The sequence below is a fragment of the Podarcis erhardii genome (assembly GCF_964252035.2).
Source record: "Podarcis erhardii genome assembly, chromosome: 15".
NCBI lineage: Eukaryota > Metazoa > Chordata > Lepidosauria > Squamata > Lacertidae > Podarcis > Podarcis erhardii.
The window spans coordinates 29,042,150-29,065,735 of record NC_138505.1 but is presented as its reverse complement, the minus strand read 5'-3'; the positions used below and the strand labels follow the sequence as shown (position 1 = coordinate 29,065,735).

Below are 23,586 nucleotides of genomic sequence, written 5' to 3'. Positions count from 1 at the left end.
CTTTCAGTCACAAAGGATATTGCACCCCCAGGGCAACAGACTACAGGCTCTGTCACGCTTTTGCAATTTTTGGGTGTGAGTCAATCACCCACTAGCAAATTCAGGTTATGCAGTTACAGATAGGTAGCCGTGTTGGTCTGCCATAGTCAAAACAAAACAAATTCCTTCCAGTAGCACCTTAAAGACCAACTAAGTCAGTTCTTGGTATGAGCTTTCGTGTGCATGCACACTTCTTCAGATACACACAACTCAGGTTGTGCAATTATAGTGGATCTGGTGCTCTTGAACAGCAAACTCACTTCCCCCAAAAAAGATTCACTGGAGAGGGTGGGGTAACACTGGCTTTGATGCAACATCATGTAATCTCCCCACAAATGTGAATGAATGGTCCTTAAATAGCCAATGTCATCTAGTCTCCTTGCAAATAAATTGGGATGAATGCTCAACCAACAGGCTCCCCAGAAGCATCCACGCATCAGCTGCCATTGACGGCTCCCCAGCCAGTTCGTATCTTCTTACATTTCCAGTGATAACTAAGCATCCCAGTTGGTCAATGATGAGCACATCGAGAGGAGAAGGCGGCTGGCAGAACTTCTGCTGCAGGATCTGAAGAATCGGCTCCATCACCTTTGGCGTGTCCCTCAGGGCTACTGCAATGTGCCCCAATGCACGTATTGTGTGGTCTGGAATTAGATGGGCCTCCCTAAAACAGACCAAAAAAAAGTGTTTGCATCACCGTAAGAAATGCATGTCTCCTCCCCCTAGTGGTGATCTAAAGAGGCAAATTAAGGGAGAAAAAATAAGGGCCTAACGATAAAGTTATTGTGCCTGATGTGCACAAGTTGCAGATCTCTTGCAGAAGCTCGTAAGATGTGCCAGATTCAGTTCATCAGGTTTTACAAAGACACAGGCGCATGTGTAAGAAATTTCTGCACCTTTTAAGGGGAAAGGAGTATCCAAATTGCACACAAACAACTTACTTGTCACTCTCCTGTGAGATGTACAGGCGGTTTGACAAACTAGCTAAGAAGGCTTCAACAATTACCGAGTCTATCGTCAGCCCAGCTTTCAGACACCTGCAAGAAGCAGTAAACATAAGCCAGAATGCATTTGGGGTGTAATAAAACAGAAAAGTGGACCCCATTCAACACCAAAGTCTGGCCCCCTCCCCGCAAATTAGCAGGCCCAACTAACTCTCTCAAAATCTATACTTCACTTCTTTTTCTTCTTCTTATTATTAATTAACAACAACAATTTATTATTTATACCCTGTCCATCTGGCTGGGTTTCCCCAGCCACTCTTCACAACAGAATCTGCTTTCTGACCATGTCTGGAAGACAAATCTATGTCTAAAGCCCAGTTCATACCTGCAAATGTTATCGATCGCAATATCCCGCAGTTGTTCATACATGGAGGTCTGACTCTTCTTGCCAGACATTACACTTACAGTGGACTCGGCATGCTCATTTGTTATGCTGATCTTGATGTCATTGCCTCCTAACAGAACAACAACAACAACAAAAGGATACGATAAAATGTTTTGATGGAGCTTTGGTGTGTGTCTGTAGAATGGCGACTTCCGAGTTAATTGTGAAAGGCAGCTATGGATGAAAAGGTTTCCCTAAGTCAGCAGTTCCCAAACTTTTTTCCCTCTACTTGAAAACGACTGAGCGTCTTGGCAGACCACTGACTGATCTTTCTGCTTGTTGTAGCAACCGTAACACACTGTGCTAGACGCTGTCAAGTTTCTAAATCTATTTTAATTGCTTCTTATTTTTCTCATATATCATAGAATTGTAGAGTTGGAAGGAGCCACGAGAGTCATGTAGTCCAACCCTTTGCAATACAGGAATCTTTTGCCCAACGTGGGGCTCGAACCCACAACCATGAGATTAAGAGTCTCATGCTCTATTGACTGAGCTATCCCAGAGGACTGCATATATTGTGCTTTATCTAAAGAATATATACAGTGGTACCTCGGGATGCGAATGGGATCCATTCCGGAGCCCCGTTCGCATCCTGAACAGAACGTAAGACGCAACTGCGCATCTGTGTGGGTCGCGTTCCACAGCTTACGTGCATGCGCGTGACGTCATTTTGACCGTCTGCGCATGCACAAGCGGCGAAACCCGGAAGTAACGTGCTCCATTGCTTCCGGGTCGCCACGGAGTGCAACCCGAAAATACTTACCCTGAAGCGTATTTATCCCGAGGTATGACTGTATATTAAAAGCAGCGATGGAAATACAATTAAAATCATGACGAATGTTTAATGCAATTCATGTGCAGCCTCCCATCTTCAAACACACATCTACCGTATTTTTTGCTCTATAAGACTCACTTTTTCCCTCCTAAAAAGTAAGGGAAAATGTTTGTGCGTCTTATGGAGCGAATGCAGGCTGCACAGCTATCCCAGAAGCCAGAACAGGAAGAGGGATCGCTGCTTTCGCTGCGCAGCAATCCTTCTTGCTGTTCTGGCTTCTGAGATTCAGAATATTTTTTTCCTTTTTTTCCTCCTCCAAAAACTAGGTGCGTCTTATGATCTGGTGCGTCTTATAGAGCGAAAAATACAGTATTCCTCTTGCATTGCTGGGGGTTGGACCAGATGATTCTCAGGCTCCCTTCCAATTCTATGATTCTATGATTCAAAAATGGTGGACCACCTGCCACAGACCACAGTTCAGGAGCCCCTGCCCTAAGTACATAGCTCACGTGGCTAGAGATGGGATTCCCACAATTACACCCTTAAGGACTTCCCCTGGTGCAACAAAGCCTCTCCACCCCCCTCTCCTGAGCTCACTGTTTCCTTCCCCATGGGGTAGTGAGGGTGGTTCTGTCCCCCAAAAGCACATAGAGCTGAAGGAGGAAGCTGGAAGACCAACATTCCTTCCCACATCCTCTTTCAGCTGTTATGTGCATCCGAAGGTTCAGACTGGAACTTGAGCAGCTGAACAGAGAGCAGAGCAACCAAGATAGTAGGAGGGAAAGGGAGGGTATCTGGGAGACGGAGGGGAGGAAAATGGAAGAAACAGAGGGCGAGGCAGGGGGAACAGTGAGGAGCTGCAGGAGTCAGGAGGAGAAGAGAATGGAGAGAGAGGGAGGGAGAAAGAGAGAGGTCTAATGAAAAGGGTCCTCTTGAAACTACATGATTGGGGGGGGGATGTTTTCCCTCCCTCAAACACCAGTAAAAATCACAAATCAGATGCTTTCCAGAACTGCCGTGGCACCAAAAACATCAGAACAGAGCTATGAATCCTCAGGGTTGTGTTTTTTTTAAAGAAGGGAGTCCCACAAGCCACTATCAAATCAAAGTGCCTTTGTGCCCACAGATATGTTCAGAGATAGAATAATTACAAAACCACCAGTCAATGTAAAATTAACCAAGGTCCATGCCTCGGCTCTATGTCTGTGGTGCCAGCAGGCACTGGACCTGTGATTTTTACTTTGTGATCTACCAAATGAAGATTTAACTTCTTTGTGGGGTGTGTTTTTTCGCAGACCCCTTGCAAATTTAAGCAGATGTGCTAATTCTCCTGGATCCAACCTTTATCCAAACCTTACAGAAAAGCCTCTGTGCTAAAAATAAAAATATTTTTTTCCGGGGGTGGGGAGGACACAAACGGTGGTGGTGCCCAGAAAATTCTCTCAGCGTTCCAAATGTTCCCATGGGCTCAAAAAGGCTGGCAACCCTTGGGATAGAGGGTTTTGAAGGAGAACCGAAGGCACTCAAGTTAAAAAATCCTAGCTCAGTCATGAAGTGGGCCAACCACCACCTCTCAGATTAACTTTTCCCGCATAGTTTCTGCAAGGACAAATGGGAAGAGGGAATGCCATACATGCCGCCAGTTCCATGAATGAAAGGCAGGATAAAAACGCAGTTAGGATATTCATCAATGGAACTTCGACTAGCACTACCAAGACATGTCACAATAAAAAGAGAGGCAGGCAGACACAACAAATTAAATCAGCTTATCACGGAAGAGGCCATACGGTGATAAAAAAACATAATACCAGTATTATATTGGTTGTGGTACTTGTAAAGTTTCACCAGGACTGGAGAAGGGATCACAAGAAAGTCTCTCAAGGACGGAGTGACCGAGTGAACCACCACAGGAAAACGCTCACACAAGCGGCCTAGACCCTAAGAGAAAGATATTTGTATTATTTAGTTAATCGTTCAGTTTAGAGTTAGTCGTTCAGTTTATATCCCACCCTTCCTCCCGGAGGAGCCCAGTTTAGAAAGCACATCAGCAACAATAATACAGTAGTACCTCGGGTTACATACGCTTCAGGTTACAGACTCCGCTAACCCAGAAATATTACCTCGGGTTAAGAACTTTGCTTCAGGATGAGAACAGAAATCGGGCTCCGGCGGCGTGGCGGCAGCAGAAGGCCCCATTAGCTAAAGTGGTGCTTCGGGTTAAGAACAGTTTCAGGTTAAGAACGGACCTCCGGAACAAATTACAGTGGTGCCCCGCAAGACGAATGCCTCGCAAGACGAAAAACTCGCTAGACGAAAGGGTTTTCCGTTTTTCGAGGTGCTTCGCAAGACGAATTTCCCTATGGGCTTGCTTCGCAAGACGAAAACGTCTTGCGAGTTTGCTTCCTTTTTCTTAAAGCCGTTAATACCCGGGGAATCCGTGCTCCGCAAGACGAAAAAATCGCAAGACGAAGCAACTCGCGGAACGAATTAATTTCGTCTTGCGAGGCACCACTGTAAGTACTTAACCCGAGGTACCACTGTAATTTTAGAATCCTAAGAATGGTCCCCTCAGCTAGTGATTTCAGGGTTGCCATGAACAATATTTTTCACTCAATGTGACACTGACAAATGTGTGCAAAATTCCACACATCTGTTCCCTGGCCTTAAAAGTGAGGATCACTGCAATGCAGGGGCACTATAAAGAAACATCATCATGTACAGAAGAATCTCAGAACTGTATCCTATACGGCTTAGGACCCTCGTACCTACGGGACCGCCTCTCCTGGTATGTCCCACAGAGGAACTTACGGTCTTCAAATAAAAACATCCTGAAGGTCTCAGGCCACAGAGAGGTTAGGCTGGCCTCAACCAGAGCCAGGGCTTTTTCGGCTGCAGCTCCAATCTAGTGGAACGCTCTGTCACAAGAGACTAGGGCCCTGCGGGATTTGACATCTTTCCGCAGGGCCTGCAAGACAGAGCTGTTCTGCCAGGCCTTTGGTCAGGGCGCAGCCTGACTCCCTCCTTTGGCAATCTTTACAGAACTTAAGCTTATGGTTGCCATCAATTTGATTTTAATTAATTTTTATAATGAAATGTTTTTAGAACGTTGCAGTATTTTATTGTTGTTAGCCGCCCTGGTAGTGGAAATAGAGCTTACACCATACTTACATAATCATTTCAAAATTACTAGCATACCTGTAAGCAGCAAATCAGAAGAGGCAAGTGAGCAATGATTACTTTGCTGGAAGTCTTGGACTGCAGTTTCTCCGACAGTTTAATGCACAGGTTTTCTGCACCTTATTTGCAAAAGAACAAAAGGATATAAAAGCATGCTTGGCCATCTAAGAATAGTTTTTTTCTTTTTCTTTTCTTTTGACAGCTACGACTTTTATGAAGTCCGCATGGAAGAATGAATGATTAATTACTAGCTTCCTCTTGGGGGGAAAGGCCAACTGAATTGCGTGTTTCAAAAGACACCCAAGGAGGCTTTCAGGCAAACTGGGGGAAAGTGCTAGGTAATGAATTTTGTGGAGATTTCCCAGCAGGCAGTAACACCCCGTCCACCCCAAAACTTGGATTAAAAGCTCTTTACAAAATGTCATGCAGGGTTGGGGGGCGGGTTTGGGGGGGGGATAAATGCAGCCTACCAAAAATAGCGCAAGCTATTTTGCCAGAAACTTTTAAAATATATTTCTTAAAAAAATACGCTTCACGACACCTTGCTCATCCTTCACAGCCCACACCATGAGATCCACACAAGCAGCGTTAGCTTGGCAACGTAGCTTCAGAGGGTTCAGCTCATTGTGTAATCTGTCTACGTCGTGAAGGAGTTTCTGGAGCTCCGACTGGCTGCTGTTGAACTGCTCCAGCACAAAATCATGAATTTCCTTCACAAACGAGGTTGGGAGATCTGAGAAGGTAAAGAGAGCGGAGGGGGAGCTTAGATTCTTCCAGTGGTCACCTCTAAACTGAAAGGAGCAACAAAAGCTAAAAGCTGGTGAAACACGACAGCACTTTTCTAAAACAAACTTATTTCAAAGTGTAAGGCACCAGTCAATTCATAGTCTCGCTACCTAGTCTATTCCTGAGGACTTAAACCATGAGTAGGCAAACTAAGGCCCGGGGGCCGGATCGGGCCCAATTGCCTTCTAAATCCGGCCCGTGGACAGTCCGGGAATCAGTGTGTTTTTACATGAGTAGAATGTGTGCTTTTATTTAAAATGCATCTCTGGGTTATTTGTGGGGCATAGGAATTTGTTCATTTCCCCAAAAAATATATAGTCCGGCCCCCCACAAGATCTGAGGGACAGTGGACCGGCCCCCTGCTGAAAAATTTTGCTGACGCCTTACTTAAACTATTCCTTTTTGCACCATCATTCACCCTAAAGACATTTGCATGCTATAGAGCAGCGATTCTCAAGGGTTTTGAAGCCTAAGAAAAATGGAAAGGGAAAAACTGAAGGAATTAATAGAACAGGGTGGTGAACCTGTTGTCCTCCTAAAATTGTGGACTACAACTCATATTATCACTGGCCATGCTGGGAGTGTAACAACATCTGGAAGGCCACAAGTTCCCTTTCCCTGGGACAGAGATTAGTACTGAATGATGAGGACTGAAGTTAACTGACAAGAAATAGTATAGAGAATAAGAACTAAAGGAAAGGCTTTGTGGAAAAGTGTCTTATTTAAAAGTCTTAAACATAAAGACAAATAAGCATATACACACTTAGAAGGACTACCATAAGGCACCAGAGGTTTTTGTATAAAGCAGCAAAGTTATTTTTAGCTTACAGTAATATATTTTGAATGATAGTAATTTAATTTTTAGATATTTAGAGCACTGGAGATGCTTGGCTTGGCAGGGGCCTGGTTCACACGTCAAACTATAGTTCATCACAAAATCTGCCTCCTCTGCTTGTTCTGCTTTGCTGTGCTAAGCCATGGTTAGGCTCAACATGTAGCCTGAACCTGAGCTCATGGCTTAGTTCCTCATTATGTCCAAATTCAGGGAACTAAGGATTATTTAAACTGTGGTTCAGGACACCAGCTTTATTCTGGCTTGTTCTAACAAACTACATTTGAAACTAAGGGTGGGAAGCATGTGCCCCACCAGATATTGTTGGTCTTCAACTAACAACAGTCCTAGATGGCTTAGCTGATGGTCAAGGATGACACAAGCTGGAGTTCAGCAAAATCTGGAGGGTCATATCTACCCTGGTTTAAACAATCCCCAGTTTCCTAAGTTTAGGTATAATAGGAAACTGAAGTTTGTTTAAAGGTTGAATCACAGGTTTTCTGACCTCCTCCTCGCTGCTGCACAAGAAGAAAAGGGAAACTGTGTGAGTTCAGCTCATTCACGCAGCTGGTTATATTTAAGCCGGTCGACAATGTCAAGCATGAAACTCATATACTTGCAATTCTCTTTTGTCACCAAGGGTAAAAGCTTATCAATTCAAATATCACCTTTCATATAGTACAACGTGTCTCTCAGCATCTTGAACTGGGCAACATAAAGTGGGTCACTGAACATTTTGTAGAACAAATCTGCATGGGGATTTTCCTATAAAACGGAAAGAGAGTTGTAGTTACGTACAGCCAATTTGAAAAATCAGCTGGAGAGCAATATTGGAACACCAAAAGCTTTCTTCCAGGATTAATCTCTGTAGAATGATTGAGCTTCCTCTTCCCTCCTCCCTTCATCTTCCTTGAGCTTTTACTGAGCAGCTTAGGGCAAAGACCTGCCCCCACCCAAATTCTTTATAAAGCACCACATATATGGCTGATACCAGTGATTTTTTTCTTTTAAAATGTTTAGGCGTACTCTCATTTTGACTCAAGAAAAATCACCATTTTATGGTTCAAACCGGGGAAAATAAATACAGTAAATGGACAAAAGTACAGAGATTCACAAAATGTTTAGGGGTATGCGTACTCCTGTGTTCCGCCACAAAAAAAAAAGCACCGGCTGATACTATAAATAATTTACAACAATTATACCGTTGAAACATAAGTAAGCCTATGAATGACCATCACATATATTGCTTTCTGAACAGATTTTACTATTTATATATATTAAAAAAGAATTAAATGAGGCATAAATTAATCATGTAACCTATGCTAATCTATAGAGTACAAACATTACTTCTACATTGCTAATACTATAGATAACCTCAAATTTTTAGAAGTCCCCCCCCCATATGTTTGTTAATAATATGTGTGGAAAATCCTCTGTAGGCATTAAGCTTTTGATTAAAGTCTAAGAACCAGGCCCGTCCAATTCACAATAGCAAGCAGTGAACTAAGTTCTTTTAAAAATAATAATGTGGTGAAGAAGTTAACATACCTCAATAACCTCAGAGACAATGGCATCTAAGTTTCGGAGGACTGAATCCCCAACAATCTGCTTTATCTACATGCACAAAAACAAAGCCAGACATTCTTTCAGTGTTATTAAAAGTGTTTCTTTCTTCAACCCACAAATTAGGCCCTGGCGCATTCTGGCTCAAAGAGGCATGTTAGCAACATTGCTATTTTTTAGACCAACCTCTGCCAACCTGGCGGGACGCGGGTGGTGCTGTGGGTTAAACTGCAGAGCCTAGGACTTGCCGATCAGAAGCAGCTTAGTCATGCTGGCCACATGACCTGGAAGCTGTACATCGGCTCCCTCGGCCAATAAAGCGAGATGAGCGCCCCAACCCCAGAGTCGGTCATGACTGGACCTAATGGTCAGGGGTCCCTTTACCTTTTTACCTGCCAACCTGGCACCTCCAGATGTTTCGAACTACAGCTCCCATCAGCCCCAGCCAGCACAGCTGATAGGACCTGTAGTCCCAAACATCTTGGAGGGCAGCAGGCTACCGAAGGCTGGCCTAAGTGCCTCATGACATACCATGTTCAGCAGCTGTCGGAGCATTTCCAGTGGAATGTTAAACTCCTTGTTGCTGATGCCGTTAAAGAGAGGCGAGACCGAGAAGCTGGAACTGATTGTAGAGAAGTAATAATCGGGATCTAACGCACTGCCATCAGGTAGGTAGGACCCTGTTTATTTTTTTAAAAGGTGGAGGGAGAAGAGGCAGAAAACATTGAGTTATTCTTTAATTACTGCTTTGCCTATGCCGTCTGTAGCCCATTCATCAAAAGAACACAGAAAACAAATCACATTGGAGGCTAAAAGGTCCACAGGGCTATGCTAGTTCCACTGATGTACAGCATTTGCATTGGGGGGAAATGTTATTTATATTCATTCAGGAATAGCTTTCTATAAAACACCTCAAAGAGACTGAATCAAAGCATCAACAATAAAAAATAAATAATTTCATATATGCATGCTATATATATATACACACATTCCAAAACAAATTCAGAATGCAAAGGAAAAGACGAGATGAAGAACACCCTAGACAGCATCTGCATGATCTCTAGCTGTAATGGGGTATTAACAAACTAACTTACTGGCCTTCAACCAGTGCATAGTTTCTAGTCAATTGGGAGCAGGTGGTGCTGTGATCTAAACCACTGAGCCGCTTGGGCTTGCTGATCCCCGCGACGGAGTGAGCTCCCGTTGCTCCGTCCCAGTTCCTGCCAACCTAGCAGCTTGAAAGCATGCCAGTGCAAGTAGATAAATAGGTACCGCTGCAGCAGGGAGGTAAATGGCATTTTCGTGCGCTCTGGTTTCCATCACGGTGTTCCGTTGTGCCAGAAGCGGTTTAGCCATGATGGCCACATGACCTGGAAAGCTGTCTGTGGGCAAACGCCAGCTCCCTCGGCCTGAAAGCGAGATGAGCACCGCAGCCCCATAGTTGCCTTTGACTGGACTTAACCGTCCAGGGGTCATTTACTTTTACCTTTCTAGTCAATTCTAATCCAGAATTGGGGGGGCCACAGACACAGCAGCCTCTGTGTGTGTGTGCTGACAGGTGCTAAGCTTGAAAAGGTAGGACACGTTAATTGTGGTTTCTCTGCATCAGATGATCATCTTGGAAACTCCATGCAAAATGGAAGTGGAAGCACTGTAAGGGTTGTGGGCCCTCTGTTATGTTTTTTGGCTTTGGGGAAATGCCCAACTTTGCCACTCTCTGGAGCCAGCCCTGGCGTCAGCCAGCCCTGGCTTCAGTGGAAGAGTTTAGTGTGCATCCACAGTGGGTTGTATTCCAACCTAAAGAGGCTAATGCCATTCTATGTTTGCTTGGGTTTCTTTTTGAGGTGAAAGAGAGATGCAGAGAAACAACAAAAGAGGGAGTAAATAGATGCAAAGAGCACAGAGTTCATTTATCTTTAATAGCTGCACAGAAAAAAGGGTATCAGGTATGGTTTTTTCACCATGGCATGAGAAACTGTGCTCGCAATGAAGCTTGATTTTTTTCTTTTGCAACTGTAAAAGGAAATTCAAGATCCCTCTTTTCTCATTAGGCATTTTAGCAAAGCTGAACACAACCTGTTTTTGTTTTAAGATTAGTCTGGTTAATCTTCTAAATTACGTGTTAGCTGGTACGACAAAGCTCTTTGCAGCTAAAAACATGGGAAGCAACAAAAGGTTATAGCCTACCCTTAAAACCAAAAGAATGCTGAGAAAAAGCAGCTCACAGTCCAACCCTATCTTTCCGTACTTAGAAGTCCTGATGATTTCAAGGAAACTTCCTTAGAGGTAAATAAACTTTGGACTGCTGCTGTGCAATCTAAGTCTATGCATGCTTACTTGGAAGTAACTCCCGCTGAATTCATAGGTGCTTACTCCCAAATAAATGTGTATAGGATTAGTCTAAACACCTGCCTTGCTCCACCCTCTAGTCTCTGCTTCTCAATGTGTATTGTATTATTTTATGTACTGTGGCTTGCCATTGTTTTATTGATAGTTTAGAAATTATTTATTGTAACTGTTGAGTGGATTTCTGTTTAACTTTTATATGGTGATATTATTATTATTTTATACTCTCCTAATGATTGTTGAATGTTACTTTTTTGATGTAGGTTGCTTATTTTAAAGTTATGGGGTTTTTTTATAATGTTAACTGCTCTGAGCCCAGCCTCGGCCAGGGAGAGGAGGATACAAATAAAAAAATATTATTATTATTATTATTATTATTATTATTATTATTATTAATGAGACCTTCGCTAAATATATAGGCACTGGCTTTCCTCCTGAATACAGAGAGGGACAAGCTGTTTCAGACACCTCAAATGTATGCCCTCCATCGGCCCAATGGGAGGCTGCACAACTGGGTGCATGCACCTTGTGGGGTTTGCTGAATAATAATAATAATAATAATAATAATATTTTTTACTTGTACCCCGCCCATCTGGCTGGGTCTCCCCAGTCACTCTGGGCGGCTTCCAACAAAGATTAAAAATATATTAAAATGTCACACATTAAAAAGTTCCCTGAACAGGGCTGCCTTCAGATGTCTTCTAAATGTCAGGTAGTTGTTTTTCTCTTTGACATCTGGTGGGAGGGCGGGTCCTCTGCCTGGCCCCCTGTAGCTTTGTTTCTCACAGTGAGGGAACTGCCAGAAGGCCCTCGGCACTGGATAAATTGCATAAATTTAAACACTGCCACCCCATACCATCCTGCCCATCAGCCAAGATCTTCAGCAGAAGCTCTGCTCTGGGCCTCTCCACCTTCAAAGATGACTACTTCAGCTAAGGTGAAAACTTGATAGTTAAATTCTCTTCCCAAAGATAATGGGTCTGTCACTGCCATTACTTTTCAGACACCAAGCAAAGCCTGACTTGCTACCTCAGGCCTTTAAGAGCAATTGACATTGATCTGGTGGAACGCTCTGTCACAAGAGACTAGGGCCCTGCGGGACCTGACATCCTTCCGCAGGGCCTGCAAGACAGAGTTGTTCCACCAGGCCTTTGGTCAGGGCGCAGCCTGACTCCCTCCTCTGGCAACCTGCTTAGAATCTTGCTTAATTAGTTGCCATTAATTTGATTTTAATTGATTTTTATAATGTAATATTTTTAGAATGTGTGAATATCTGATTGTTTGATTGTTGTTAGCCGCCCTGAGCCCGGCTTCGGCTGGGGAGGGCGGGATATAAATAAAATTTATTATTATTATTATTATTATTATTATTATCTGCTCTTAGCAATTGTTTGCTTATTTGTAGGCTGTGTTATTTATTTGGTTGCTTGCATTTGTTTTATTAACCTTGATGGTGGGAATCATCCCTAAAATGTTCATTGCAGGACGACTGTTTAAAGTCAGACCATAAATTGGTCAAGAGCTCTTATTACGCCCCGATTCAAAATATTTTACACCAAAAAGCAAAAACATACCTTCAAAGTACTGCACAGTAGTGCCTCCGGGGGAACTGGGAGGAGGAATTCCACGTTCGGGACTGACCTGAATTGTGGCAATGGACACAAAATGCGGTCATGGAAAGGTCACTTTTCATATGCAAAGAAACCCCACACATACTCTGATTGAAATTTCCAGAAGAGTAGCTATAGCCCAATTTCCTTGAAGCTGATGGGATTTTGAAAATCTCCAGAAAATCTACGCATCTCAGGCCTGCATATAAACAAAGATTCCACTCCCTCTTTGAAAAAAACAACAGCCCCATAAGGATAAGCCCACACTCTTCACCCTGCAGACAGCTCTATAAGAGTCTATATAACTTCCATGCTGAACATTAGCTCTGAGACACAGTGGTACTTTGGTTGTCAAACTTAATCCATTCCGGGAGTCCAACTCCCGAAACTGTTTGAAAACCAAGACGCGGCTTCCGATTGGCTGCAGGAGCTCCCTGTACTCAATCAGAAGCTGCAGAAGTAGTGTCAGACATTTAGCTGCCAAAGAACATTCAAAAACCGAAACACTTCTGGGTTTTCGGCGTTCAGGAGCCAAAGCATATGCATACCAAGGTGTTTGAGAACCAAGGTACGACTGTACTACCCAATGGTAATTAGAATCTGTGGCCAAACCCACCCCATCAGGATATATAGTAAGTGTTTCATCCCTTAGAAACTTCCAGATGCAAAAAAACCTCTGCTTTAATTTCCTCAGCTCTTTCAACACAGAAGGGCTAGGTGGAATTTACAATGAGTTTCTGAGATCATGAAAACATCTGTTTCTGGAGAAGATGCTAATAATGGAAGCTGTCCATCTAGCTCAGGCATAGGCAAACTTGGCCCTCCAGATGTTTTGGGGCCTGCCATGCTAAATTAGTGATATCCTGTATACTAAAAACTAATCCATGGTTCAGAAAAGAGGTGATAAGTTAATTTTATTCCAAAACCAACTGAACTAACCTGTGTAATGCTGCATACGCTGCTGGCCTTTCTCTTGAGAGATCCTTCTTGGCAGACTGTCAGTAGAGAATGTGGAAGTATTGACCGGAAGTCATTAAAAGAGCGTCTACGAATACCATCCAACTCATGTGGGGCTCTGAGGGAATGCGGAGTAACTTTAGGGAAAAGCTTTGACAGGAGAGACTCTTCCGAGTTGCTGTAGCGCCCAAACGCTCGTGAAATTCCAATCAGGCATGGCACAGCGTATTTGCATAAATATTCTGGAAAACAAAGTAGTTCATTTATCTTTGGCTTCTAAAAGTTTGCTTCTTCCAATTGGAAAATGCAACGTTGGTTTTTAAACAGCATTACTGTCACGATGTCCCAGTTCAGACATCATTGGAAACCATTCTTTTTCCTGCTTTGCAAATGTGTTGCTGGAAGACTCAAATCCCACTATTTATCTCCTTATTTTGCAGCTGCAAGGAAATCAGAAACATCTGCTTCTGCCTTCAAGCAAACCACAGTTCTCTGTTACGTTTGAACTTATGGTACTGTGGCTTGTTTACATTCTACTTACTGAGAGCAAAATCAGAATCAAACTGGGGTTTCATCATCATCATCATCACCACAACTTTATTATTTATACCCCACTCATCTGCCTGGGTTTCTCCAGCCACCCTGGGCGGCTTACAGAATATCTAAAAACATAATACATCAAATGTTAAAAACCTCCCGATATGGGGCTGCCTTCAGGTGTCTTCTAAAAGTTGTGCAATTCTTTATCTCCTTGCCATCTGAAGAGATGCCGTTCCACAGGGAGGGCGCCACTACCAAGAAGGCCCCCTGTCTGGTTCCCTTTCAGAACCTGAATTGATTTCACTATGTCAGGCATAGGCAAACTCAGCCCTCCAGATGTTTTGGGACTACAACTCCCATCATCCCTAGCTAACAGGACCAGCGGACAGGGATGATGGGAGTTGTAGTCCCAAAACATCTGGAGGGCCGAGTTTGCCTATGCCTGCACTAAGTAGACTTTGAACAAGCCACAGGAACATTTTTTTCCAGGGAACTGCAAAGAGAAGATGCTTATGATCTTTTTCCCATTTCCACAAAAAAGGACAGAGAATGGAGGCATGTAAATTCAAGGTTCAGCTCTGCTCATTTACATAACAGAAAGCCATGGTTTCCAGTTACATCTAAACTGAGCCTACGTATCAGCCTTCTCCAGTCTGGTGCTGAAGTTCAGCTTTTATCTGCCCCAATCAGCATGGCCAAGGGTCAGGGGTGATATAGTCCAAGAAATGTGTCAACCTCAGATCCTAAGAGCAAAAGGGAAGTCTGATGAGGTGAATAAAGGAGCATGGTACCGAGGGAAAGAGGAGGAGTAATTTCTGTATTACCGTATTTTTCGCTCTATAAGACACACCAGACCATAAGATGCACCTAGTTTTTGGAGGAGGAAAACAAGAAAAAAATATTCTGAATCTCAGAAGCCAGAACAACAAGAGGGATCGCTGCGCAGCGAAAGCAGCGATCCCTCTTGCTGTTCTGGGTTCTGGGATAACTGCGCAGCCTGCATTTGCTCCATAAGATGCACATACATTTCCCCTTTCTTTTTAGGAGGGAAAAAGTGAGTCTTATAGAGCAAAAAATACGGTAATTGTGCACAGTGGTAAATCCAAGAGACGGAAGAGGGAGGAATCTGGACACAGAAAAAAGGAAGAAGCCAATAAGAGGGTGCTGTGATGAACCAGACTCTCAATTTGCAAGAACAAAGGACCACAAGTTCTACTCAGAAATGTTCTGAGGAACCTCAAGGGAGCAGGTTTCAGGGGAAACCAGCCCACCATGAAGTATACCATACAGCATGAAGGTAACTAGAGAGTGAGAGTGCACAATTGAATTTACATTTGTAATAATAAAAACAGAAACACCTACTGGAACATTTTCAATACCTTTATCCTGGATTTCTGGGGACTGGCACATTCCCAGGAGGACCTGCATCACTTGCAAAATTGCCTCTAAAATCTGAAATAATCAAAACAGGCATTTTTAAAATCTACAGGTGGGATGAATTTCAATCTGCAGTGCAGGAGTATGGCACCTTAAAGGTGCAACACTAAGACAGAGTGGGAATTTTAGCAGTGTATTCTATAATTTCAGCCAGGTTTTTGGGGGGAGGCATTAATATTTAAAATTAAGTTCGCAGAATATCCCGTGACAACAGAATTATAGGAAATAACCATTTACAAAACAATTTCCTTTAGACCCAATTTATTGGTGCTCTTTACATGTTAACCAAATGTGTTTTGAGAGGGAACAGGGTTGTACCCGCTGGCCCAACCCACCAATGTTACCACACCTTAACCTCTGCATACTTGGCAACAGGTCTGAATGGGAAGCCCACACATGTGCATGAAGGCTCCATTTTCAAAGGATCAAGGGTCATGACATTGGAAGAAGGAACTCTGGGCACACCCTCCTTCTCCATGCTCATGAACATGTGAAGGAACACTTCTGAAAGTGGGGGACACTTTCACACCCTTAGCATATATGGGAAATCAATTGCTGCTTGATATACAAGGGGACAAAAAAGTAGATCTTATTGACTCTACTATGATAGGATTCTAGATTCTACTAGATCCTATTTGTCATTTGTGTCAATGAAATCAATGTATGTAAAGTCACCAAAACCGTCTGTAATGGTCTGAGAACTTTGCAATGATCAGCATCATGGCAACTTTTTACAGCATAGTAGAATTATAATATAATATAATATAATATAATATAATATAATATAATATAATATAATATAATATAATATAATATAATTTATAATATAATATAATATAATATAATATAATATAATATAATATAATATAATATAATATAATATAATATAATATAATATAATATAATATAATATAATATAATATAATATAATTATTGTTTATACCCCACCAATCTGGCTGGGTTTCCCCGGCCAGCCTGGGCGGCTTCTAACAAAAGATTAAAAATACATTAAAACATCAGTCATTAAAAACTTCCCTAAACAGACTGCTAAAAAGACTGCTGACTTAAAGGAATTGCTAGCAGGAGGGAGAAAGTTTGGTAAACTATCCGCATTTTAGAAGCCCTCTTATGAGTTGCTCCATATAAGCTTTTAGTGTAATTAATACACTGAAGAATGAGAACATTTAGAAGGATTTGTACTATTAATTCCCTGGCTGGGGGGGGGGGCAGAGAAAAAGAAGGAAGACAACTCCTGGTTTCATAGATTATTATTTAATAATTTATATATCTGTTCAAATGTCATTACTTATGCTGCCTTAGTCAAGAAATATTTTCAGGGTTTGTTTTTTTTAAAAAGCTGTTGATACACAAGTTATGGAACTCTGATTAATGCAGGAAATGTTTATTTTACTACCCAAGACATGCATGCCCCATTTTACCTGTTCTCTCAGAACAGAATCTCTGTAAGCCACATCTGACAACAAAGTCACCAAACAGAAACTGAAGTTTTCTGGAATAGGAAGCATGCCTACAAGTATGGTAAAGAGACATCAACAATATGACAAGCACACAGGAACAACAACTGCAATCCATCACAAATCACAAATTGTTTAAGGTCTAGTTCAGGCAAACCATGGTTTACTAGACTGAGAGTTAGTCTTGTGCCCGATCCTCATTCCTGCCCTTGCTAGCAGATTTGAAAAACATATTTTGATTTATTAAACTACATATTGCCATGGGAAACCATGATTTAAGCATGGCTTATAGACCAGAATATCAAAGCAGCATCAGCTTCTGATAAGTTAACAGTGCTAGTTTTCCAGTTTAGATGTCTTGTGGGGCTGAAAAAGAATCCCCACTACATATTTGCACACTTACCTGGGAGCACTGCTTTCTTTTTGTGACAGTGTGCACCAGTACAGTGGTACCTCGGGTTACAAACTCTGCTAACCTGGAAGTAGTTGCTCCAGGTTGCAAACTTTGCCCCAGGATGCATACGGAAATCATGTGCCAGTGGCAGGAGACATCATTAGGGAAAGCATGCCTCAGGTTAAGAACAGTTTCAGGTTAAGGACGGACCTCTGGAACGAATTAAATTCGTACCACTGTACAGAGTACCATCACTGCTTTTCTTTGCTACCCATGGCAACTATTTCACTCTGGCACCCACAGCACTTTTATCAAAATATGAGTACCAGTACCTCATCTTCCAAGGGACCTGGGTGGCGCTGTGGGTTAAACCACAGAGCCTAGGATTTGACGATCAGAAGGACGGCGGTTCAAATCCCCACGACGGGATGAGCTCCTGTTGCTCGGTCCCTGCTCCTGCCAACCTAGCAGTTCGAAAGCACGTCAAAGTGCAAGTAGATAAATAGGTACCACTCCGGCGGGAAGGTAAACGGCGTTTCCGTGCACTGCTCTGGTTTGCCAGAAGTGGCTTAGTCATGCTGGCCACATGACCCGGAAGCTGTACGCTGGCTCCCTCGGCCAGTAAAGCGAGATGAGCGCCGCAACCCCAGAGTTGGCCACGACTGGACCTAATGGTCAGGGGTACCTTTACCTTTTACCTCATCTTTTTACCAAAATAACACTGCCTGTGAGTAAGTTTAATTGAACTCAATGGGATTTATTTCTGAGCAGGTATGCATAGGATTGCACTTACAAAACTTCGTCATTTACTTACAAAAAAAAGGCCACCAAGGACCAAATTCTGACAACAAGAATCTAAAACCTCACCTCTGCTTTTGCGTGAATTGCTTTCTTCTATCCATTGGACTTTGGAAAGGCCCCTTAACAGCCGGAGAAGATAAGGAACAAGAGTATCTTTATGCTGGAGTGGAAAGAGGAAATTTTAGAACCATCTGAATTAATTTACTAAATTAACACAGTGACGTCTATGTACATGGTGCTTTACAAATATCCGGTATGACAGTTCCTGCCCCAAGGTGGTGAGGTCAACAATCTAAAATAGACTCAGGCAAACAGTAAAGGAATACAGGTAATTTAGGGGTGGATAGACAGGGGAAGAAGATGTGATTATTTCAATTACATGGACTTTGCCTTGGTTATGATAAGACATGGGGATTAGGGGACTGATACAAAGGTCTCCCAGAAAAAGGCAAACTTTGAGGAGGAACTTAACAGAAATAAAGCACGTGGGTGCAAAGAGGCATTCAAAGAGGCAGTTAGTACCAGCCACCAAGCGGAACTGAGTGAAGGTGGGACATCTTCAGACAACAGTATGTGGTGGAGCCGAATCACACAGGAAAGGATACAACAGGAAATAAGCCCAGGGATATACAAAGGGACAAGGCCATGGAAAGTTTTGAAGGCAAGGCAAGAAGATTGTGAAACTAGATATTGCATGGAGAGGAAAAGGAACAGCCATCTGATTATGTTTATTGCCACACAGCTTTAATATCCTTTCAAAGCCAAAGCGCTAACTAAATTTGATGCTGCAGATCAAATTAAAACATTCCAGTAGGAGTTTTAATGGAGGCCCTTCTTTGGGTGCCCCCACCAACTGAGATGCAGTGAATAGCTACAAAGAAAAAGCACTTACTTGGTGGTGGCACCCTGACTGGAAAGAACTTCTCAAGGAGTCCCACCAAACACCTACCTAGATGTGATTTCAGCACCAAGAACAGGGGTAGGCAACCTAAGGCCCAGGGGCCGGATGTGGCCCAGTCGCCTTCTCAATCCGGCTTGCGGACAGTCCGGGAATCAGCGTATTTTTACATGTGTAGAATGTGTCCTTTTATTTAAAATGCATCTCTGGGCTATTTGTGGGGCCTGTCTGGTGTTTTTACATGAGTAGAATGTGTGCTTTTATTTAAAATGCATCTCTGGGTTATTTGTGGGGCATAGGAATTTGTTCATTTTCCCCAAAAAAACTATAGTCCGGCCCACCATGTGGTCTGAGGGATGGTGGACCGGGCCAAAGCTGAAAAAGGATCCTGACCCCTGACCAAGAAGATAGTTTTGTTTTACCACGCTCTTTAAACTTCAGTATATTGCTTTTATGCTACTCTTTTATATTACAGGGTTGTTTGTTTGTTTGTTTAGTTTTACGAGGATTAAAAATTTTTGGGAAGCTGTTGAACTGGCAGATTATAAATCCCGTCAAGTAAACAAACATATTTTAGAGTAAGAAGCATATTGTACCTGCAAGTCAGACTCGATTAGAAAAATTCCCAAAGCAATCACAGCATCTCTGCGGCGCTCATCCAGCTGAAAGATCCCATGGATGTCAACTGGGCACATGCAGAGTAGTTTCTGTACCTATAAGAAGCAAAACAGAGAATGTGAAAATATCTATTGTTAAAAAGTCATACTTTTCCAAACATCTGCAAGCAACAATAGTACACGTTAAGGATTAAAAAAGACCCAGACATTTTCATCTAAAGCTCTAAGCCCCTTCCATACCACCATGCTAAAGCTCAGCAAGCATTGTGGAATTACCAGCAGCACAATCATCTCACCATCCATTCCCTATATACCACAGGAACAAAATTATGTCCTTTTAAGCCATGAGTCCATTTAAAAGTTGTGGGTGGAAGCAGCCATGCCCAAATACTCCTGCTGACAGAGATGAGTCTTAGGATTTGAGTGCATGTGCAGGTTTGGCAACTGCATATTAATGCATTTTGGAGTCTTACACGTCTCCTTGTGAAGGCATGTGCCCTGAAAGGTAGTTTAATGTATCTTTTAAGTAATAAATAAGCAGAAGCATTAGGTAACCAGCAGAAGAGGTAGCAGTATGGAGCACAAGGTCAACATAGCCTGAACAACAGGGACTTGCCTTGGTGGCTAATGGTGAACCACGGTGGGTGGGTGAGTGCAGTGGCGTAGCGTGGGGGTGCAAGGGGGGCCGGGCGCACCGGGCGCAACATCTGAGGGTTAGGGTTAGGGGGCGCAAATCCACAGGTTAGGGGGCGCAAATCCACAGGTTAGGGGGTGCAAATTACTTGCCTTGCCCCGGGTGCTGACAACCCACGCTACGCCACTGGGTGAGTGGGTGGGTGCACAAATGAGCCTCCCAAAAGCAGGAGTTCAGAGGCTGGACATCACCAACAAAGAGGCCCCCAACTCAATAAAGCAGGATTCCAAACATGGGCAGTTTCACAGGCTGTTGGGTAGTATCAAACAATTAAATGATTAAACAGATGGGTATCAGAAAGACAGATGGGAGGAGAATGATGTTAAGGAGGGTTTGGCGAAGTGAAATGCAAGCTCACAGGGGAAAAACAAACAACAAGGTGGAAATAATTTGTCTCCAGGCAGCTGCATCCATCTCTTTCCTTTCCCCCACTTTAGCTCTCTACAGCAACATTTACTTATTTTATTTTAGTCTACAAAACTGAACAGCTTTCAGACCCCCCAAAAAGCTGTTTTGTTCATGCGATGGGACCAACTACCCATCTTGGACAGAAGCGCCCACCTCTAAACAAACTAACAATGCAATCCTAGGCATGCCTACTCAGAAGTAAGTCCCACTGTGTTCACTGATGCTTACTCCCAGAAAAATGCATAGAGTCTTATTCTATTAGCAGCTTTTTAGGATCCATAAAGTACTTGTGTGTATTTGTAAGAATTACATGCTTCAGCCATGGCTCGGTTTTGTAGGCAGAAACTGTTCTTGACCATGCAGTGATACTGGTATTGCTGAGCCAACACATTCTACATGCTCATGGCTATTGCTAAAGTACACAATGTTTCCCAATAAGGTGTGCCTGATGGATTTAAATCTTCACAATTAAACAGCAGATAAACCTGCCAAATTTAAGCATTAAAATCTGTGTTCGTTCTCACCCAGTGTTCAAAACAATTTCTGTGTGTGATTGGCGTCGCATGGTGCACAAAAAGCAAGTATTCCCAAAAGCCCAGTAGCATTAAAAAAGAGCATAAAATGTGATCAGTTAAAAAAAAAATCAAGTGACTAGCAACACAATCCTATGCATGTTTATTTGCAGATAAACCACATTGTCTTCAGCCTTACTGACTTAGCTTACTATCAGGTATGATATGTGTAGAGGATTCCAGCCCTAATTTCCCCCGAGAGCCAGTGTGGGAAAGTAATTAGTATTGGACAAGGACCTGGGAGACAAGGGTTCAAAACCCCACTCGGTCGTGAAGCTCACAGGGTGACCTTATGCCTCTCAGCCTAGCCTACCTGTCCTCACAAGGTTGTTGTGAAGATGAAATGAGGAGCAGGAGAACCATAGAACCACCTTGAGAAAAAAGGTGGGATATACAGTGGTACCTTCAGGTTACACACTCCGCTAACCCAGAAATAGTGCTATTCTGCAGTATGAATTCTTTATCTAATGGATTCATCATACAGTGGTACCTCGGGTTACATACGCTTCAGGTTACACACTCCGCTAACCCAGAAATAGTGCTTCAGGTTAAGAACTTTGCTTCAGGATAAGAACAGAAATCGGGCTCCGGCAGCGCAGCAACAGCAGCAGCAGGAGGCCCCATTAGCTAAAGTAGTGCTTCAGGTTAAGAACAGATTCAGGTTAAGAACGGACCTCCAGAACGAATTAAGTACTTAACCCGAGGTACCACTGTAAATGCAATAAATGAATGAATAAAAATTAGAAACTTATTTGGATATAAGAATTGAACAGAACCCAGCATGTTGGATCCAGAATAAGTTACAGTGCAATTTTATGCATATTTACTCAGAAGTACCACTGAATTCAATGGAGCTTATTCGCAGGTGAGAGGGCACAGGATTGCAGCCAAAGTTAGTCCCATTGATTTCAATGGGATTTAAGCTTGTCGTGACTAACTTGCCACAATGATTTCAATAGGACATAAGCAGGACTGCCATAAATTGCAATCCGATTTAATCTACTTGAAAGAAAGAGCCACTCAATTCAGCAGGGCTTACTTCTGAGTGAACATACACAGGCATGCACTGCATATGTTAACTTCAGCTACGAGAGGAGTGGGGGGGACCTGTGGCCCTGGAGATATTCGATTCCAATTCTCCTCCAGCCAGCACATTGGGGATGATTCAAGTTCTATTCCGTCCATATCTGAAGAGCCACAGGTTCTCCACCCCGATCTACAACATTGCAATATAATCCACTTGTTTGTAATAGTAAGTAGGCAAATGGATTATATTGCAAGTTCTAAAAGGAATCGTAGTTTCAGTACTGTTACATAAGAGTACTAAGTGTCTTCCTTAATTACTACTCTCCCAAACTAAAATTAGTCTCGCCAGGGTTTTGCACCTGAAGGTACTTCTTTCTAAAATTCTCATATTAAATTGATAAGAAAAAGAGCCTTCCACAAACGTTATATACCGATTCATCATACATCCTTAATGATTCATAATATGTTTGTAATAGTTAGCCATGATTATTCTGGGGTTTAGAGCACACACCCCAAAAAGGACCCATGATCTGATTCCAGTAAGCCTGCCCTTACCTAATAGATCTGCACAGAACAAATTACGGTGCTCTGAACAATGTCAAATTGTTCAGGGTTTTTGTTTTGTTTAACACTAAAACAAAACAAACAAGGAAATCAGCTCGTACCTGACTGGTCAGACATACCTATTGTATATGCTGCATATCTAACTTCATGCTAAACCACTACCCCTTTTGATGTTGCCCTGTGTTAAACATAGAAGAGAAAAACATGTTGATGTTGGGTGTTCAAACCAATTCAGTGATCCTCGTAACAAACATATATTTTAAACAACTTCCCATAAATTTCATATTTTTGTAAAGAAAATCTTATAATAAAGTCCTTCCGCTTTCATATATCATTAATTTGCCAAGCTATGCAAAACTACTAAAAAGCTGTAATCAAAAGGTAGACCATTCAATTACCTACAGAACAGTTTTTTTAAAATATGACAATTTTTGGATTTATGTGCCTTGTTTGTTTGCTGATACAGCTTTTTCAAGATTCCACTACTTTTATCCTCATACACTTACAGGCATGCTCAGTTCAGGCATCCCACTAAAAACTCACCAACCACCAGTGAGAATCTAAAACATGATTTCCAAACTTCTAGACACATATTAGTTTTGAGCTGTCTGCTTTTATTCTCCTCCTGCTCATCACTTCAGTCCCTAAGAGCAGCCACGTCTGGAGGCAGTGATGGCCTTAGCTAT

General features: G+C 42.6%; 1 protein-coding gene across 1 annotated transcript in view; it reads right to left on the bottom strand.

The window, feature by feature from the left end:
* PI4KA (phosphatidylinositol 4-kinase alpha) overlaps window positions 1-23,586 on the bottom strand; it is a 91,574-nt gene that overhangs the window by 62,657 nt on the left and 5,331 nt on the right. Inside the window, exons 2-16 of the mRNA XM_081842728.1 lie at window positions 19,616-19,732; window positions 18,188-18,281; window positions 16,891-16,979; window positions 15,394-15,466; window positions 13,457-13,716; window positions 12,482-12,548; window positions 9,093-9,241; window positions 8,547-8,612; window positions 7,667-7,763; window positions 5,922-6,113; window positions 5,399-5,499; window positions 4,012-4,141; window positions 1,369-1,498; window positions 981-1,076; window positions 520-703 (exon numbers count right to left, since the gene is read on the bottom strand). Coding sequence (XP_081698854.1) covers window positions 520-703; window positions 981-1,076; window positions 1,369-1,498; window positions 4,012-4,141; window positions 5,399-5,499; window positions 5,922-6,113; window positions 7,667-7,763; window positions 8,547-8,612; window positions 9,093-9,241; window positions 12,482-12,548; window positions 13,457-13,716; window positions 15,394-15,466; window positions 16,891-16,979; window positions 18,188-18,281; window positions 19,616-19,732 — 1,845 coding nt within the window. The remainder of the gene's footprint in view (window positions 1-519; window positions 704-980; window positions 1,077-1,368; window positions 1,499-4,011; window positions 4,142-5,398; window positions 5,500-5,921; window positions 6,114-7,666; window positions 7,764-8,546; window positions 8,613-9,092; window positions 9,242-12,481; window positions 12,549-13,456; window positions 13,717-15,393; window positions 15,467-16,890; window positions 16,980-18,187; window positions 18,282-19,615; window positions 19,733-23,586) is intronic.